General features: G+C 28.1%; 1 protein-coding gene and 1 long non-coding RNA gene across 2 annotated transcripts in view; one reads left to right on the top strand and one right to left on the bottom strand.

Annotated features, from left to right (window-relative positions):
* LOC107447518 (U3 small nucleolar RNA-associated protein 14 homolog A) overlaps positions 1–20,630 on the bottom strand; it is a gene marked incomplete at its 5' end in the record, with an annotated part of 40,055 nt that extends 19,425 nt beyond the window's left edge. The window contains 8 exon segments of the mRNA XM_016062479.3: positions 143–265; positions 2,891–2,968; positions 8,117–8,194; positions 9,491–9,630; positions 11,829–11,890; positions 13,962–14,038; positions 16,325–16,379; positions 20,561–20,630. Coding sequence (XP_015917965.1) covers positions 143–265; positions 2,891–2,968; positions 8,117–8,194; positions 9,491–9,630; positions 11,829–11,890; positions 13,962–14,038; positions 16,325–16,379; positions 20,561–20,565 — 618 coding nt within the window.
* A 178-nt stretch (positions 20,631–20,808) lies between these two features.
* Positions 20,809–21,408, top strand: part of LOC107447919 (uncharacterized) — a 25,112-nt gene continuing 24,512 nt past the window's right edge. The window contains exon 1 of the long non-coding RNA XR_001584595.3: positions 20,809–21,085. This is a non-coding gene — a long non-coding RNA (uncharacterized lncRNA). The remainder of the gene's footprint in view (positions 21,086–21,408) is intronic.

Here is a 21,408-nt window from a genome sequence, read left to right on the forward strand (position 1 = left end):
ACATCCAAGTCCCAGTGATAAATATTTAACATAAACAAATAATTGGAAAAAAAAATCCTCAACAAAAATCCACTTCAGTAAATGCTGATAATAGATTTACAAAGAAATCAAATGAGACCATTTAGGGAAAAAAGAAACTTACTTCAGTAGCACTCATAGCTTGCAATGCTTTTTCTTCAGCAGCTGTCAGCTCTTTCTCAGGTTCTAACCTGTGTTCACTTTTTTCCAGAAGTTCAGCAACAGCAATTTCAACAGGATGCTTAGTCTACAAATATCACTTTTTTAAAGACGCTATTTAAAGCATAGCACTTTTAACTTGCAACTAATACAGTCGAACACGCTCATAACGTGCCCTGATTTAATGAAGAAATCGGAAATACATGGTTAGTACAATTTCAAGTCTATTAGCAGATAACTCCCTTTTAACAAGCAGATCCTGTTTTTATTGAGCAATAATTTGAGTTAAGCAAAAAAGCGTGAAAAAAAGCACAAATTAAGTACATATAGTGATGTACTATAATTTCAATTCTATAAATAAGTACCTTCTTCAGTGTCTAAAGGTCAAATGAATGTAGAGAAGTAAAGAGACAAAGGTATATAAAGTGGTTTAACAATTAAGGACAACAGAACAAGTTTGAACCAAGAAATAACCAATGGGGGGATAAGAAGCAGATGTGAGGGGATTTTTGGAAACCCTATGGGGCAAACTGATTGAATTAAAATGGATTTCTAAAGATTGGGAAAGTGGGATACTCAAAAGACCCTGAACAGAATTATTAAAATTTTTCAAAATATATAATGATTCCCAAAAAATAAAGTTATGAAAGTGAAGAAGTGTTGAATGATTTTAGTTGAAGGAAAATCAAACTTGTTATTTGAATTACAACTGTGTAGAGTGATAGAATGATATTCTATCTTTGGTTAATATCCTTATTTTGGAAGTATCTTCTGTGTTCTTTAAGTTATTGTTTAAGAGTGCATTTAGTTTATCTAATTTATGCACAACCATGTTGACACAAAATGTGACAAATGCCACAGTTATGAATATCAGCAATAGGCTCTACCTAGCTCTACTCTGGTAATTGGTTCTACCTAGCACAAAGTATTACCCTTTCCTTTTGTTGAATATTTTGAGAACTAGAAAGAAGTTGATGACTTGGAAAATTTGAAAATATATATCAAGAAGAATTTGAAATATATGCATCTGTCAACTCCAAAACAGATTTAAAATATACTGAAAGCTATGGTGACAACAATCAATGAGAATAATAACAAATTGAATTGATAATGCTTTTGCCATAACCATGCAATAATAAATGAAACAACATTTTTTTAACCGTATATACATAAAAAATATTTATAATTTAATAAACATAATGTAATTTAGTATTATATTTATGGCATTTTCAATAACCTGTTTTTTACGATCACACAAATTAACAAGTCCCTTTCAGCTCTTTATAAGCGAGTTTGACTGTATTTCAAGTAACTAATTTAAATAATATGCCTTATAGGGGGCCAAATATGATATAAGGAAATATTTATGAAAAATCAGATTTTATGAAACAGTGTACATATACCAGCCTACTTTTATAAAGAACGAATGACAATTTGCTTTACTTAATTATAATAAAGGCAAATTTTTATAACAAAGTACATTATTTTTAGTATTATAATTATTATGTTTCTTAAGAACAGACATCAACTCAAGTTAGAGGTCTAATATATAGAAAATTTTTACAGCTTTATAAAAAATAATACAAAAATCTATTTGTTAATATTTCCTCATACCAATATTTAATTAAAGTTTATAATCAAGTTCAAGACCTCCTTAAGCAAATGATTTCAAAATAGAATTTCAAAAATCTTGAAATGAAAACATGTTAAAAATGCCCCTTAACATATTTGTGTAATTTAGTGTATGAGTCCTCAATTCACCTCTTAAAAATTCGATAAAATTAGATTTCAGGGGAGTTGATTTGGAATTGGTTCATTTCAAATTAAATGAAAGAGATGAATAATAAAAATGAAACTACAAAATGCCACCTTACAAGGTTACTACATTTACTGAAAGTAATAAGGAAGCATATGACATCTGACTTCCTACCATAAAAATTTGATAATGAAAAATAGTTAATTGAGTTTCTTGTTCATAAAATTACCTAAGTTTCCAAAAGTTTAAAATAATGAATCCTGCATATTGAGGCTTTATGTATGAAGAATGCATATAATTAGTAGACTGCCCCCCCCCCTCATTTGAATTAAATCTCGCAGCTTCAGCTAGCATTATTAACTGAAATAGAAAATAATATTAAAAGTATTATTAAGAAAATTATTATTGAGAAGTATAGATTAAAAATCTATACTTCTCAATTCTTTGAATCAAAAAAATTCCTTGAATTTATCCTGTTTCCTTGATTCTTCTAATTCCTGATTAAGAGACTAATTTTTTCTGGAAAAGATATTAAACTTATAAGTATCTCAAAACCTGATTTATTCATTTTCCCTAAATTTTTGTACAATTTATTTATATTCCCTGCATTTCCCTGATATTTCTATTCCTGATATATGATTCCCTGATATTTCTATTTCTGATATTTCCTGTTCTATGGACATCCTATTAAAATAACCAAGTTTTTTTTTTTACCTATTACTGTTTGAAAACTATACTATCTGTTAGAGAAAAGAGAAACAAAAGATCAGTTAGAAAAAATTAGGGGGGAAAAAGGACTTAAAATGTGTAAAAGCTTCACATTTCATTTATCCAAGTTTACCAGCCAATAGTGCTTTCTATATTATACCTTAAGAATATTAATTATAGAAGAATAGAAGAATTTGAAAATAGAAGAATTTGAATTAATAGAAGAATTTGAAAATAATGGCTACTTACAACAAAATTTTCAGCAGTTGCCTCAACTGATTGCAACTGAAAATCTGGTTTCTTCAATGGAAAAACTAATTGATCAGCCTATCAAGAACAGAAATTAATTCATTACACATCAAAGATTTATGAAAAAAATAAAACATACAACAGACCTGCAAAATATTAAAAAAAAAATTCCTCAATCTTTTCCAAATAAATTTAATCTCCCTCCTCTTCTTTTAAAAAAAAATGAAGGTTTATGTATGTATATATATACAGTCGGACCTCTATTTAACGAAGTCGCTAAATCCCGATAATAAGTNTGATATCCAGATACTGATAATATATATGGCCAGCCATTGATAATTCGCAGACTGTTTACAAATATGAATTAATAAAAAATAAATGTTGTTAAATGGTAAGTGATCAAAGAGAAGGGGGGAATAATAATAAATTATCGACTAAGTATTTTTAAAAACAAAATGCCAATGAAATTTAAACAAGAGTTGTAACATTTCTTTCTCTTCGACATGAAAGCATTGTTCAACAATACGCTTTTGAATCTACCCTTTAATAGAAATACACAAACGATAAGGAAAAAAAATATCTCTGCATAAATGAAGCTCAGCCCTTGTACGAACAATGGAGGCTACTGACAATTTTTCCGAATTCTTTTTATACCAGACTCATGTTTCCGAAGGCGCTTTTAACGGGAAAATTGTTGATTTTATTATCAATGAAAGTTTCAGTTTTATGTTTCCAAATTAGATTTCATCTTTAAAGGTCATTCTCGAGAAAGAGTTCCTTTTATTCAATTTATTCTTCTTTCAATACCTTTATTTTTATCAAAACACTTAATAAAGCCTCCCGATTGCGCATAGCAGCAGCTTATTTTAAATGTTCCAAAATGTCTTCATTTGTGTCGATAAATACAGTACATGATATATATATATATAAGAAGAGAGTAAAATGATAACACATAACCAATTACAGAAGACTTGCAGTTAGTAATGCACAAAACAACCAAGTAAAATTGAGAACGCATGAGTCTGAAAAAGTAATAATTTTTAATAATGCTGTCTGCTGAATTGTTACAACTAAATTTACCAGATAAAGTTAGTTTAAATTTTTATTTTGTTTTAAGTAGGCCTAATGATGGTGTAACAGTTTTACATTGTTGTCCGTGCATTTTTATAGGCCGGAAAATAACTTGGTAGGATCCAATTTCCTCATTCATTTCTATACTGTTTTGGTTGTCATTAGCATAAAACTAATAAAAGTCGTAAAGGTATTGTTTTTCTAAAAAGATTTTTGTATCCCTAATTTAAAGTTATTTTCCTGTGCAGCTATTATTACGTTTTTAATTCAATTTTCTAGTTTAAAACTAAGAGAATAGTTGAATTTTTTTATTATTATTATAATGTAATTCTGCACTACATTTTAAGATAAAGTTAGTTATAAAGGTCATCAAATCTTATAAAACCGTTTAACAACTATTATTGTTGTGCAAATAACGTTAATATACTGTAATAAGTTACAATTAAAGAGATTCGTTAAATGATTTATAACTTAATGATCAGCTTCAAGTGTAATGAGATGCAAGCAAAAATAATATTTAATATATCCGCCCATTTGGTAAGCGAAAATTTTAAATTTCGGTTGTGAACTCGTCAAATTTGTTTGTACAATATATTGTTATAACTATATATTGTTATAACTATATATTGTTATAACTATATATTGTTATAACAATATAATTGTTATTTTCAAAAATTATTACTTAGAAAAATTACTTCTGCTTACCAATAGATCTAAATTCTTATAATACAAATAGATAATAATATTTTGACGTGGGAAGTAGAGGTGCAAGCGTAAGCAAACAGAATCTCCTTTTACATATATGTTAAGTGAATAATTTTAACTTTAGTGGGAAAATTGTGTTCTGCCAAAAAACGACAAACAAAACCCGATGATTGTGAAGCAATTATTGGGTTCGTAGCAGGATATACTCGTGCTATACTCGTATTGAGCTTTAGCTTAACATAAAATTTAGATAATCTGTTTACATTTTTTGTTTTAAAATAACTCTTGGTAATGATTACACATGCTGTATTTTTAATAACTTCGGAAAATCAAATTTTAAGAAAAATTAAAAACTGTCTGTTAAGAACGCAACATATTGTGTCATGCTCATAACGGTCAGTTTTCAAATGTTTTTATTAATTGCTAAAACTAATAAAATTGCTGTAAGATTAAGTGGCAAAAAGAGTTATTTAAAAAAAAATACCGTAATTTCGCGGTGAAACGCCACCTGGTATATACGCCACTCCCTCAAATATCGACTGACAGAAAGAAGTTTTTCACCGGACACGCCGAGCCGAATTTTTAACAATTAAAGAATTTTGAACTTAATGCAGGTATTGATTAAAGACTTAACACATGCTCTAAATATGCATATGTATATAAATTAAATAGTTAAATAAAAATAAATAAAAGGATATTAAATATTAAAAAAAATAGAAACAATCCTAGTACATAAAATAGATTTCAATAATTTTCTAAGTAAAATTAAGCATTTTCTAATTTTAAAGTGAAGTAACCATTAAAATATAAATAAAATAATTAATATATCATAAACAATTAAAATAAGCATGAAATTTTTTAAAAATAAAACGATTTTACTTTTAAATTAACAATCTAAAATCCTGTTTTAGAAATAAACGATAAATCCAAACAAATTTCGTTCAAAGAAAAACTTAAGAATAATTTATTTAAATATCACGTATCACTATATATTCATATCATTGCACTTAAAAATTCCTCAAAATCAGAACTCTCTGTATCAGAGCAAAATAGTTTTACTATTTAATTGTTTATTTCGGGTTAATCTCCGTCACTTTCGGTTTCGTTTGTCCCGGGATGATTTCCGCTCTTTTGAAGCCATTTATCACAGTTTCTTTTTCTCTTTTAATTGCTGACAGCTTAAACGCAGCGGTATAATTTTTCCTCTTAATGGGAGGCATTTAAAATGGATAACTTAAATACAAGTTATGTTAAAACAAAACGAAAATAGTATAAACGAAACAAAAATATTAAGGAAAGAAAAATATTAATAAAACAAAAACGCATCAGAACTGAAGATAAAAGGATAAAAAAACATAATAATAATAAGCTGAGGAAGATGATCGAAATCAGACAGAAATATGAGCAATGAAAGAAAAACAAAAACAATAAAAAGCTCTCTCCCAAGCATTTAAAACAAGTTTCTATTTTTAGCAATTCCTCCCCCTATTTTCGCTTCTCAAATCAGGTTTCTTTTATCCTTGTCTAAAATTCTCACACACTTTGCTTTTTTTCCCTCTACACTGACCCTCTGTGAAAAGTTTGAAATTCTTTTTGAACATTCTAATTGTAAGATTATTGAAGGTCATTCCAAGCTCATCAGCATGCTTTATTTACCAAACATTCACATGTTTTTAACAACCAGCTGAAGAAAAAAGGGGAGTGGTAAGAGGCATCCATGAAAAGTGGAAGAGTCATATTTCCTGGAAAGAACGGGGGTAGGGGAACGTTTGTTTTAGTTACATTATAACTGGCCCCACCCTGATTTTCTTCATTCATACCTTTCTGTTTTATGCTTCTCCACTCCACGCCCATTTCCTACACTCAACAGCTGTCCATACAGCAGAAGGGAAAGAGAGACTTTGTTCTCTTGTGGATAGTGGTTTCCAGAAAGTGATTCCAAGAAAGGATTAGGGAGGGGAAAATTCCAGGTGCGCTGACCATTCCTTGGAGTGACATTAAGCATGAAAAAATAAATAAAAAGTACAGTAACGGGTGGAAAAAATTAAGATGAAATTTCCAGAACTGTTTCTAAAAAGCAAAATTTTTTGAAGAGAAAAAAAAGTAATACTACATAGGCCGCCCCATTAGATACGCCTTCCTACTAAATTTTCAAGTTTTAAATCAGTAACGCCGCGGCTTATCTCCGCGAAATTACGGTAATAATAATTAAAACAGATGCACTTTTATAAAACGTTATACGCATTTAAAAATGGGTGATGATTAGAATAGTAACTAGTCACATTTTAACTATATTTAAGTTGAATAAGTTTTTCCAAAAAAAAAAAAAAAAAAAGACATTTATAATTGCTTCTTCTATATCAGGGGTTTCCAACTGGCTACCCGGGGACCGCATCCGGCCCACAAAGTCTTTTTTTGTGACCCGCGAACTAAAATATATTAGTTGTCATTTTTGCATAAAATCTATATGGATTTAAAATACGTTTCTTGTTAATAGAAAGGTCATTTCTTCGTTTCAGTGAAATTTAACATACCATCAGTGCAAAAAAATTTATTTCTTCTGGTTTTGCATCGAAGAAAATACTTATTCAAATACAAAAATAATTGTGTATGTTGCTCTTTTTTATTTCATTTTTTTATATTTTGTGAATATAATTCAGCGTGTGTGTATCAGAAATTTTCTCTAAGAAATTCTCCGATTTAACTTTTTGACACCACTAATTTTGGACGAAAATATTTACACACACATTTGTAAATTTTAAATGTAAATATCTATTCTCTGGTGGTTTCAGCAGACAAATCTCAATTTTCTCATTGAACATTTTGTGTGGCACTATGTAAGTTTTAATACCAACCAAAGTTTTATATCTTAACAATTAGATATCTGTTGCACATTAATTATTTAATACATAGGTGCACATTAAAGTTATTGTAGCCCGAATTTTTATTATTTATTCAATATTTCTAAAAATATTATTAGTAACAATTAAGTATTTTTAAAAATCTACTTCTTATTTTAATTTGTAATTCAATCCTTTTGCTTTGTACAACTTAGTAAAACTCTGACAGTAATATTTAATGTTCCTTCAAACATAAAAGAGTCCTACATAAAATTTTGATGAAGCTGCGGCTTGTGGATTTGTGTTTTTAATTGTGGCCCCCAACCTCATGCAAGTTGGAAACCCCTGTTCTATATAATAAAAAAATTATCATTAAAATTTTGAATAAATATTAATAAGAACACTAACAATAAATTTAAATTTTAAAATAACAAGTTTATATAATATTAAGACCACTGTGCAAACATTTATGAGATAAAAAGAACCTTAATTTGAGAATTGATATAAATATGCAACAATAAAATCAATCTGATTACTACTCAGTTAACATGTAAAATAAAAAATAAGTATCAAAATTTAAGATTAAAAAAAAAGAAAATTTGATACTTACTGTTCGATTTGAGTGAACCAAACTGTCCCATTTAGTGATATCTTCACATACTTTTTCATATGCTAAAGCTCTTTTTATCTAAAAAGAATAACACTAATTTTATCTGCCATCAATTAAAAAAAGTTACATTTTTAAAATGGAAAAAAATGATATGAAATACTTATAGGGCAACTTTAAGTAATAAATAGATATGTAATTTTATCTTTTATGAATTAACAAAATTTATTAATTTCTAAAATGAAAAAAAAAATTCAAAATACTTATGGATCAAATTTAAGAGATAAATCGACAATTTTTCTTGTACTTTTTAAACCTTAAGGCTTTTCTTTTCATAAATAAAAACTTTAACTGTCTTTTATAATAAAAAATAAACTTTTTTTTTTATAATGAAAAAATAATGAGGCAGAAATTCATGAAGCACATACAATGTTTGGTTAAAATTTGAACAAGCATTACATGTTTGGAATTTAAAAATAAAATGCATCAGGAAAAAAAAAATTTTTGATAATGCATGAAACTTTTTGCACTTATGAAGGATTAACATTCATAAACTCTAGAGTCATAAACAGTCTCCCAGATCATGCAAAATACATAAACAGTTGTAATTTTTAAAGTGAAAAAAAAATAGGAAGATGAACTTCTAAGTACTTTTCTCAATAGTCATAATTAGGGTTATAATTCCCATCAGTTTAAATTATCCAAAAAATAATTATGGAGATGAAAAAATGACAAAAGAAAAAAGACTATGAAGTCGAATGTTGAAGAATTTTCAAACAAAAAGCACAAACAAACTAAAGGTAGGCAATTTATAAAAATTTTCTAGTTAATTTTTAAACATTATTGCTAGTTCATTACAGTATTACATTTCTAGTTACAGTAGAAAAACTTAATAATGCAATCCCAAAAACTGAATTGATTTTACAATCCTTAAAGCAAACAAAAATTGACAAATTTATTGATTGATCAATTTGTTGATTCAAGATTTTATTTTGAAAGTTCTAGACCAATTCAATTTTTTCCCAATTAATATTAAAATGCATATCTGTATTTTAAGATATTTGTGGATAAAAATTATTTTAAAGAATTAATATTGAACTGTTTCAGACATACATCGCCATGTTTACAGGTTAAGCTAAATTATGTGCTAAATTATCTATATGACACAAAATTCCATATAACACAAAGCCTCATGTTTCAAGAATTGAAATGCATAGTTCTTCAACTGTTTATATTACATTTCTTATTTCATTTTTAAGCATAATTTAGACAAACTCAGATTTCTGGAGTGAAATTTCTTAGTTTCTATGCTCTCATTCTGCCAAATTTAATTGTAGTTACAATTGCAAAAATTAAAATGTAAATCAGATTTTTTACCTTTTGTTGGTGTTTTTTATGCAAAGGTACACTAAGTTTTTTAAGTTTTTTGACATTTTGCAAATTTTTTTGAGCAACTTGACCAGTAGTCTTGAGTGAGGTCTTGACCAATTCATCAAGCTTTACTTTTTCTTTACCAACTATTAAAAAAATAACAAAAAGAATTAATGTATCATTTTACAATTTTATAATCGATATAATGTATAACATATATATAATAAATAAATAAATAGTATTAAATAAAGAAATAATAACCTACTTAAAAAATTTGCTGCTTAAAAAAAGTTAAGAGATGATATTTTGAAAATAGTTTGTAGTTACAGTAGGGAACCGATTATCCGGAACGATCGGGACCATTGCTATTCCGGATAACTGATTTTTCCGGTTTTCTGAATCGCTACAAAAAGCTGTTTTTTTTTATTGTTAAACCCAACTAAAAAAAAGTATTTGGAAATAATCTTAAAAAGAAGAAAAAACGATGAAGTAATACACTAATGATTATTTATAAAATGATGGTAAGGTAAACATCTTTCAAAAAAGAAAGAAAAATCCTAAAATCTTATGAGGAAAAAAAAATTTTTTTTTTTTAAATGGCGGGAAAATTTATCGAATTTCGTTCCGGTTTTTTGGTTTTCCTGTTTTCTGATTTCCGGATAACGGGTTCTGTACTGTACTACATTTAAGAAAAACTGTTGCAGCTATAGCTAATTATACTTTTAAGATATTAGTAGTAGTTAAGTACAAAAAATTTAGTTCTTCCAATCACGCCTTTAAGTTTATTTAATTTTTAACGCAAGCAACAATCTTTTTAGGACAATTTTAATTTTTAATATTTATTTAACATTTAAAGATGCTAAATAACTAATTCCAAGAAAATGAAAAATATACATGATTAAAAATTTAAAGTTGGTAGTAAAAGTCAGCATATTTGAATAGCAAAATTAGGCACCTATTCTTAAGATTTGCCAAATGCGAATGAGAAAAACAAAAGTGCCAACATAAAATATAAAGTTGCCAACAAAAAAGGAAAACAAAAGTGAAACACAATACTAAAAAAACCATGGTAACTGAGAGTATAACAGAAAAATAAAGATGAAAAACAAAAATAGAAAAACTGCCGTGGCGCTTGTCACATCAACTTATCTTGATTTCCTGGAAACTTGTTTCATTGGACGACAAAAAGAGAATTGTCATTCTCTTGTTAACATCATAAATTCCTAACTTCCTCTCCACCGTGAGTGTAGAAGTATTTTGACCTGATTTGTCTATTTCGGCCACACCGGTTTTTCCAGGCAACCTTGTGCTTGTTTTATATTTCAAATCACTTTCGGTTTCCTCACTTACAACTGTTAAATCTTGAGAATGGATGGGCAACCAATGTTTAAGTGCTTAAATCACATCAACTTTTATTACCATCTTTATATTCTTTTTAAACCAACGAAGTTTTTAGTAAGTAATTACTAAGATGAAAAATACTAAGAATGTATTAAAAGATGACATTAGATTTATTGGTATTTTTATTTTTTCATTATTTTATTAAGTACAATGAAACCAGATAAGTTGTTCACCTCTATACTTTGACCAGTTTTCGAAATTGATGTTAATGATCAATCACCAAACTAAGTTGTTAATGATTAATCACCAAACTTTCTAAGTTGATCACTAATCAAAGTGGACCAGCAATTTATTAGCCTACAAATAGTCAACACACACAGGTTTCCTAGCAGTATCTTTAACCTTCCAAGTGTTGATCCACTAGGTATAATTGTAAGGAAATTTCCGTGATATGTACTAGTCACCCATTGAATAACACAGAGGAAACTAGTTTTTTGATCCTATAAAGCTTGCAGCTTAAAACTCGGAAAAAAACAGGACTATCACTCAGAATGTTGACTAACTTCAATGGTATAAAAAAAAAAAAAATACGGTAACTAATTGTAATAATTTTGTTTTTAAAAAAAACTCGCATTATTCTCCATAATAAAAAAGTCACTCATTTTTTTATAGTTGCTTGTAACTCAGGATTGAGTTTTTTACTACAGTCTTAAATGGTTTATGATATATATNTTATATTTATATATATATATATATATATATTACCTATGTTTAAAATATTATGAGCTTTCTCTAATAAATAGCGCTGTGAAACTTGCTATGTTGACCACCCTGTATGTTGATAATCTATTAAAGTTGATGTTAATAATCAAATACTAGCAAAGCAACTTCCAGTTCTATAAGTTACACACTAATCCAAGTGGGATAGCAATGTTGCCCTACAAGTATTCAACTAGCAGATTTTGCTGAATAATAATAAATATTTCTCACAAAAAGGACTTACCTTCAGTAACATTAAATTCAGAAATATTTAAGCTAGCTTCCGATCTCTGTACAAGAATATCACTGCAAAAAAGAAAAATAATTAATTATCTTTTATACAATTATAATAAGAATTAAATAAATTGGTAAGTATTTGATGGTTTAATGATAAATAAAAATGGTAAATCAAAAATTTTATGTGCATCAAAAATTTTAAAAATTGCATTGATATATAGTCATAAATACTATTAATCATTACTCATATTTTAAATAGCTTAAAGTCAAGCATTAAATTCTACTTTTTTTAGTATACGACAATTAAACAGTGTTGCATACTTCTTATTAATGCACTATGCTAATCTTATGCCTATAATAAGCCTTGAAATGGACCAAAGAAAAGATCAGGACACATTTTTACAAAAAAAATTAGGACATTTTTTAGTACAGTATAAACATACCTGGCTACTTAATAAAAACAAACAAAGAAACTTATAATTTTCTGTAAAGTAAAATAAATAAAATCACATTTTATAAAAGAAATATAAAATATATTCTTTTCAATTCTGTTTATTTTTTGAGAACAGAAAATTTTAACAGTTTCCGGCATAATTTTATTAATGGAACACTCAATAACTAATAATAATTTCAAATCAAAGCACGGAGAAAAAAAATTTAGTACTACTATGTTAAAAAAAATAATCGATTAAATATAAAATATCAATAAGTCAGTACTCTTTCATACCAACATTAAATTAAAATTTCAAGACTTCCACAATCAAATAATTTTTAGGTAAGATTTCAATAATATCAAAATAAAAACACAGCGGGTATTAAAATTTCTGTTCAAAGGAAATTTAAAGGCTGATCCTATAACTCACCATGTAAAAATTATATGATTACTGAATTATTGTTTAGGAACAATAATTTTAAAAATCATACAATTGTGAAACAATGAAATTTTACCCTACAATGTTATTTCATTAAAATGAATGAAGTCTCAAAAAGTTGGAAGCAATGAAACCTACAGATAAAAAAAACAATAAACATTAGTGCAGTGTCTCTAAGTCTGAACTATCGAATTTCACTATTTTTAAAAGCATTACTGTTTAAAACAAAAAGATATTGCATTGAATACCCAAATCTTTTGATTTTCCAAATGAATTTTTTTATTTTATACATTAGCAGAAAAAGGATGTTCTGGACACACAAAAGTCAGGAATACAAGGACCAAATATTTTTTTAACCAGAACAACTACAATTCCTACTAGCATGCATTGGCGTATAATCAAAGTATTCAAGAAAGATTTATAATTTCTACTCCAATATAATTATTGCTAATTAGATTAGAGTTATATTTACAATTAATTAATTCAATGTTTTAAGACACTATTAAAAAAGTTGACATACTTTTTGATTTCGTAAATTTTAGGGATGTTACAAAAAATAAATAAAACCGGAAATGATAAGCTATAACAAGAATAAAAAATAAAACTAGAAAAAAACGCAGTGCCTGACTTGTAAACATCTATTTAACACAATGTATGTGCATGTGACATAGCATATTTTTAAACATGCAACGGGTGACTCCATTATTTACGAATGTCATATTTAACAATATAACAAAATTTTTAATTAAGAATTAATCTCTGCATTTAATTAAATAAAGAATTTGTAGCAATGTGAGTGTATCTGCATTGCTTAAATTCATACAAACACTTGAATATTAGTTTATATTTAATATTTTTTTAAATAATTTTTTTATAAAAACTCAAAATATTTAGTTTTTTTAACTAAAAAATACATTTTATTTTTAATTTATTTGAACAAGTATGTTTTTAAAAAGAGCATATTTATCAAGGTACTAAAAGTTGCTTTCAATTATTAACATGGTTTTCATGATTTTTATTGTGAATGCAAGATATAGTATCGTTCCTTTTTCCTTCAAATTTTAGTTTTCAAGAAAATTAAATTATAAGTTTTTTAAATTGTTTACATTTAAATAATCTCTGTGCTAAGGTTAAACTTTTGTGGAAAATTTTGAGTTCTATGTAAAACTTTAGAAAAGTTCTAGAAGTCGGAAAAAATTGCACATAGATGTTCTCAATGAGAATCAAAACCACCCAGACCCCGTAATGCTTGAAAAATATTTGATTACCCTTTAGATTTTTTACGCTTCTTATTTTCCACCACAGTAGTTTCCCAATCATCTTGAGCAATAGCTACTTTTTTACTCTGAAAATAAAACAAGCAATTTTGAATTAATGTTACTTTGATGAAATTAATGGAATGAATTAGAATTTGTGTAGCACCTCATTATTAAAGAATGTTATATGCATTTTGATAACTAAAAAAAAAAATTAAACCAATCTCTTTAGAATTGATTTTACCACATAAAAATGTGTCTCACACATATTAGTTAAGTTTTAAAAAATAAACAGAGTATATTAACAAGATAAAGGCAAACAATTTATCCATACAATTTATCTTTAAAAAAATTTATAATAAATAAATATATAAAATAAGGATTTATAAGTAGCATAGCTTTAAAAAAAATACTTTTTTGAAATTCTAAACTTCGAAATCTTAAATTAACAGATTCTGTAGTTTTTTGTCATTTAAATTTACATAGTTTAAAATGTCGAAAAACATAAATCTTTTATGTTACATTTCTAAATTTTTCCACTTATTATTAAATTACGTAAAATAACAAATAATTATTAATAAGTATTTTTTATACAGAATTATCTACGGGTTGTACTGAAAAAGTACTTTGAAAAGTATTGTGCTGCCTAATAACACTAGGTATATCATCAAAAGTTTGAGAATAAGTTTGTGTTAAAAATATTGAGAAAACAAATTAAAAATATAACCTAGAATCAAAAATGGTGAGGGTAGAGAACTCTTAAGATTATTGCTTAGTTCATGTGAAAATCTGATCATTACAACAAAAGTTATTGAAGGATATATATATATATGTTACTCTTTGAAAGTACAGTGAAACCTCCTGTTATGGACACTCCTGCAAAATGGACACCTCTCAATACGGACATATTTTTAATTCCCTGGGAATCTTCTATGAATAAACCATTACGTACATTCTCCGCAAAGCGGATACTCCCGTAACCGGACGTGGACAGTCATTTTGGTCCAGAAACGTTTTTTATCTCTACAAACCGGACAATACTTTTTCTAAATAAATTGCAAGCTAAAAAAATGCAACTTTTCATCATTTTTAAAGCATGTAAATAAAAAATTTTGCCTTATCCATAACTAAAAATGTTGTTAAGTTATTTCACCACCGAAAAATCAATTTTTCTCCTGTCACCTTGCCTCATCTTTGTAAGGAAAGGAGAGAAAATGGTACTGCACTCCTGAAATAATTCTGACATTGGCATCTTTTGATCTTTTCATCTGGACCAGACAGGTTATGAGACCCCTCAAGTTAAAATGACTTCTCTCAATGCTTCTTCCCCATTGAAAATTTCTTTAATTTTCTTATCAATTTGAAGACTATTTAACACAACTGGGGTAAAAAAAAGAGAACAGAAGTATAATCTTTGAGGTATTTATATAAATTAAACATTTATTCAGACACTTGATAGCTGATCAATTGTGAATAATTATCTCCATAGGTCCTCATGACTTACAGGTATGCATTACTTTTTTTTCTGTGAATCATGGGAAGTTTATTTTCCAAGAAGGTATTAACCATGTTCCCTATCAAATGATAAGTAGGTGTAAGGGGATGTGAACCTAATAATTGAAACGGACTGAGGACAGTACGCTTCTATTTGGTATCATATGTCTAACTTGAGTATCTATGCTAATAGGAAAATTATACTTATTTATCTGTAGCTACATCCAGAATTATGTATTTATATCAAATTTCTCTATCTATTCTTTTTTATCTTTCTTATTGTTTAAATAAATATTCTTGTAGATATTTACAGTATCCTTGTAGATATTATTTATTTCTACATTGTTGAGAATATTCTAAAAACAATATACGGTGTTAAATTTCGTTATTAGGGTACCCTTCCCGTAAACGGACAACTCTCATAAACGGACAAGTTTTTTGGTCCCATGAATGTCCGCTTAACGGAGGTTTCACTGTATTAACATTGTAAATTCGTAGTGTGACATATATATTGTATATATATATAACAGTTTCCGNTATATATATATACATATATATATATATACACCCGGTTCCCCTGTCGCAGTTTTAGGCACTTTCTGCTTCTGGGCCCGGGGGAGGGAGTCTCACTATGCACAAAAACTAAAAAATATGATAACTAAAAGGGTTAATTAATATAAGGTGTTTATAATTTTATAAATTTGTGATTATAACTGTCAAAGGAAAAAGATCACAAAAAAATGTGTAAAAACATGTGAAAGAAAAAGAAAACTGTAAATCTCGGAAAAAACGATAAAAAAAATATCAAGGCAATTTTACCTACAATTAAGAAAAAAATATTTTCATTCAGAAAGCATAAATTAAAACTTTTCAGAACATACCTTATTTTTACTTTCTACATCAATGTCTTCAACTTCCCATTCATCCTGATTATTTCTGAAAAACAAAACATTAAATTAGACCATCTAGAAGAGAAAATTACATTCTAAACAGCCCAATATTAGTTCGAGTCATGATAACGCAGGCATTGGGCTGCCATTATGAATAACTAGGTCAGATCCATAACTAGGGTCAGATCCATAGTGGCAGCATTAAGCTCAACTTCAGATTAATGGGCACCAGCTTGTCTGGGAAGTAAATGTAAAAGTGCAGTGCTGACCTCATTGCAAGAATCATGCTGTAGGTCACAAAATTGTGAAGCTCCATAATTCCCCTGGTTATTGTGAGATTGCCTTACTTTTCTTATTATGTTTGTCTGTTCTATGAATTATCATATGCATGATTCTCTTACAAATGCTCAGTTATAACAATACACAGCTAGAATGGGGTTAACTGTTTTTTTTAACGTACTGTTTTTTTTAAATGACTGTTAACTGTTAACGCTTAACTGTTGTTTTTTTTTCAATGTAAATACTTACCTCATATTGTGCAAATCTCCGAAGCCAACAACAAGATGCACTTTACTGTGTTTGTTTGTGGTAAGGGGGAAAACCCTTTTGCACCTTTAAGTACCAGTTTTTGTTTATACTCAGAGCAAAGATGAGGCAAATATTTATGTTTTAGTTTCAAGTTTAGATAACGGGTAGGGTGACCAGGGGTAATTCACGATCACTCTGTTTCTGGGGTAAATAATAATCACCTAAGTTTCATTCAACAACAAAAAAAAATTTAAATTTGAGACATGGACGAGAATGCTTGTACACTTTACTAAAGTATAACTACATTTACTTAATAATAGTTTTTTACCTAATCTAACAAAATAAGTATATTTTAAACTGTTTTCTGTATTTTCCATTTAAAAGATGGGTTTCAAAATGTGCATATTTCTGTGCACTCTTAATAATAAATATTTTGAGTTACTTTCTTTTTCTTTGATATAAAAATAGTGTAAGCTTTTGTTTAATTGTTTCACATCTACTGTAAACATTATATGTAATTGATTTCTAGGAAACTATATCAAATGTTGCCCCCTACAGATGGGGTAATTATTGATCACTGGGGTAATTCCTGATCATTGTCATTTCTTCTTAAAAATAGTATAAAAAATAGCTAATTGCCTTTTCTTAAATAACAGTGCATATTTATTAAGTGGAACAACTATGAAATATATTCTATCTGTAATCACAAAATTTGTTTTTAACTGTATACAAGACAAATGTGTTCCGATTTACACCATTTCTCGTTTGTCTTACCTTGCTTCTATCTTAATTTTATTTGCGTACATAGTTAGAATAGTTTTTAAGTTTATAAATTAACCTAATGTAAATATGGTGAGAAATAATAAGTCTAAAAAGGATACTAAGCTTCTAGAAAGAAAAATGAGTGAATTTCCTGTAATGATTGAAAATGAAAATTTCAGTGTGAGAGCTGCTGCCAGAGCTGTTGACATACTTTACTTAACTTTACACTCTCACATGATGAAGTTAAAAATCCAGCAAAAGTAACCCTTGTGGGAACTCTTTCTTTTATTCCAGCAGAACATGAGAATGAGTGCCTAAAATGTATGGCACGATGCAAAGATTTTTGGATAATTTAAAGCGTTAATCTTTATTCTTACTTTTAAATAAATTGTTTTATTAGCTGCTTAAACATATATTTTTGGTTTATTTGTTTGAACTTGATGTCTTATTTGTTAATCACCATTGTATAATTATTTTTAAACAGCCCCTTAACTATAAAAACTGCCAATTAATTACCCCAGAAGTGATCAGGAATTACCCCAGAAATGATCAAGAGAAGGGCTAATTCCTGATCACTATAAATTTAAAATCTTTTAAATTCTAATTAGATTTTTAAACAAATGAAGGTAGTGCGGTGCTCGCCACTCTCACCAGTCTTACCGCCAGCTTGGCGATTTAAGATCTTCAGGTAAAAGCAACCCTGTGATCCTAGTGATATATATTCTGTCCTTCAGAGGAAGAACAGCCACTTACCTTTTCAACTTTTTCATTAGCTAGCTTGGTCGCAGGACGACCCATAATGTTTAATTTAGTTTATGTTATATTGATGTTTGTGTTCATGAAATAAATATGCTTTAAGAGAAACCCGCATTTCGTACTCACTTCAGTAGCATAGGAATAATCTCATATAACCTCAACTTCCAGTAAATAATAAAATTCTATCGTGAATAGTTTTTTTACAAAATAGATGTTTGCATTTTTTGATCAGGAATTACCCCAGGTCACCCTAACTACTATGTCACAAAAAAAAAAAATTTCAAGTTATCTATTCCAAAACACAGTAGTCGTTATGGGTTACTTATAATTTTTTCAAATCACTATACCAAAAAAAAAAAAAAAAAAAAAANAAAAAAAAAAAAAAAAAAAAAAAAAAAAAAAAAAAAAAAAAAAAACATGCATTAAAGGAATTCCCTTACCAGAACATTTTAGACATGGTAAAATCTATTGAAGGTTCTAATATATTTAGTTACTTTTAACTTCGGTATGTCAGATAATCTCAATAATCAACGTGAACATGCAAACATAAGCAGGCTATGTAATCAAACAAGCATTTTGAAAACTATCTGAAACCATATGTTTATTTTGATTATAGTTATGTTTTAAAACAGTGTTTATATACATTATAAAACTAATTTTAAAAGTTCTAGGTATTTGAAATAAAAAAATTAGTTCAGTGTTTTCACTACAGCGCGAGAACGCGAGAATCTCGCATATTTTTTTCTTTTCTTGCATTAAAAAATGATTACCGCGAGAAAATCGCACATTCTATAAAGCAGTTTCAAAATTCGCGAATTTCTTGCATTTTGAAAAAAATTTCTCATTGCGCCATTTAGAATGAAATCCGTTTCACTTTTCTTCCTGGATCTTTCATTATTTTCAACATCTGCCCCATTATCTAGCTTCCCTATTTACCAGTATTGTTCAGAACCTTTAAGAACAACAGAACACCATCCCTATGAACCACGGAACCTCTTTTAGAACGCATTTCTCTGCAACCACGTGCTTACCGTAGGTAAGGTTCCTCCATGTAAGAAGTTCAAATTTTTTGCGCATTAATGTAAGATGGGCAAATACCTTGTAAAGGCAATATCTTTTACTCCGAAATGGACAAATGAAAATGAAACAAATGTGGGTAGAAACAATCAGAACGAAACAAACGCGCATTTGAGCAACCTAATGAGAATAGCTGCTGAAAAGTAGATGTAGAACATTTTCCATATGATGATGTAAAAAAAATATTGAATGCTTTAAAAACTAGAAGATGTTAAAAATGTATTATAATTAAAGAAATGATTTTTTTTTCAAATCTCTATGCGTTTNTTTTTTTTTTTTTTTTAGATATCTCACTTAACTTTTTGAAATCTCACCCTGTTTTTGAGAAAGGGTGAGAAATTCTCACCCATTTTTTTTCTGCGATGAAAACACTGTAGTTGTATACTTCAAAGCAAAATTAATGGAGAAACCGACTAATTTGTTTAAGGCAACCGTAAAAAAATGCTATACAGTGATGTTTAATTAACATTGGTAGTAAAAATAAGCTATGAAAAAGCAAAATTATTAAAATTCTAAGTAAGATTTTTTCTTGATGGTATACTTGTGTCAAATTTTACAAAATATGAAAATAAAACTTTTGTAATGAGAGGAAGGTATGAATCACATAAAATAAATAACTCGTTCTGGGGTTCATGAAAGCTGTGTTCAGCCACGAGTTTAATACATAATCAAGAAATAACAATATTCATCTACTAAAGTTAATGAATCAGTTCCGTGGCACGGAACTTTAACTGCTCCATCCAAATTTCTTTAACTTTTAAAAAGCTAGATGGTTAACTTTTTGACTCAAGCTTTCACGAGAGTCATTCTTTTTAATCAATGTTTTATATGTACCAGTAAAACAAACTACTAGGAAAAAAAGGTACAAAAAATACTCTCGGTGCAGCATTGAAATATATTTTGTACTCCACTATTCAATTTAGATTTAAAACTTTTAAAAATTTCTTGTTTGTTTTCAAATGGTATCGTCAGAATATATCGCAAGCTCTAAAAGTGAACTGACCCATATTAAACAATACAAACAAAACAATACAAACAATACAAAAAACAACACAATAAAACAATAAAAACTTAAACAATACAAAATTTTGAAGTATACGTTACCGCATATTAATGAAGACTTGAATTGCTCGGTTAAATTAAGATACAAGTTCTAAATATTATAATTTGGATACTTAAAAATAAAAGCCAACACTTGTAAAACTTTCCAAAACACAACATGCGGGAAATTTGTTTATATTTTGACTCATTTTAATTTGATTGAGCAAATTTCAGTATTTAACTTATAGCTCACTGCTATGTATCTTAGCACGACATGTAGAGCCATTTTCGCTTGGCAGAAAAAATTGCGTATGGGAATTTTGAGATGCTGTCGAGAATTTGATTGGCAAGTTTCTCTCACTCCCATTGCTGTAATCAAAAATATCAATTGTTTTTGAGCAGTTTGAACGGTTTCTAATGCAGAAATCAAAATAAGGCTCTCACAGCAGATGCTGCAGCGGAAAAGCGAATATAGGGTAGAAATAAGCTGTCGTGTCGTGTTCATTTTACAAAACGAAAGTTTAGTAAATTTTGAAAGCTACAGAATTATGAAAAAATTGCATTTTTCGTAACAGAGGCGTATATAATGTATGATAATGTATATGATTCATATTATCGAAAGATTTAATATACATCTTAGCTTATAAAATAGATTTTATTCCGTATTTTTTTTAAAAATTTATATTTCCTCTCCGTATTATGATCTGCGGCCGAATAATAGCTAAGTCTTAGCAACTTCTGAGTAGTCGCTCTCGAGAAACTAATAAAAAAACATCATAGAAGAGTACCAACTCGAAGGGTAAAAGCTGTAGCCACGTCCAGGCAAACCTTTACATATATTTATATATATGGGTCATTCTCACAAAAACAGTCATTTTCATGTCCCCAGTATTAGTTGTTGAAAACAAAAC

Source organism: Parasteatoda tepidariorum, chromosome 6 (assembly GCF_043381705.1).
Source record: "Parasteatoda tepidariorum isolate YZ-2023 chromosome 6, CAS_Ptep_4.0, whole genome shotgun sequence".
Classification (NCBI taxonomy): domain Eukaryota; kingdom Metazoa; phylum Arthropoda; class Arachnida; order Araneae; family Theridiidae; genus Parasteatoda; species Parasteatoda tepidariorum.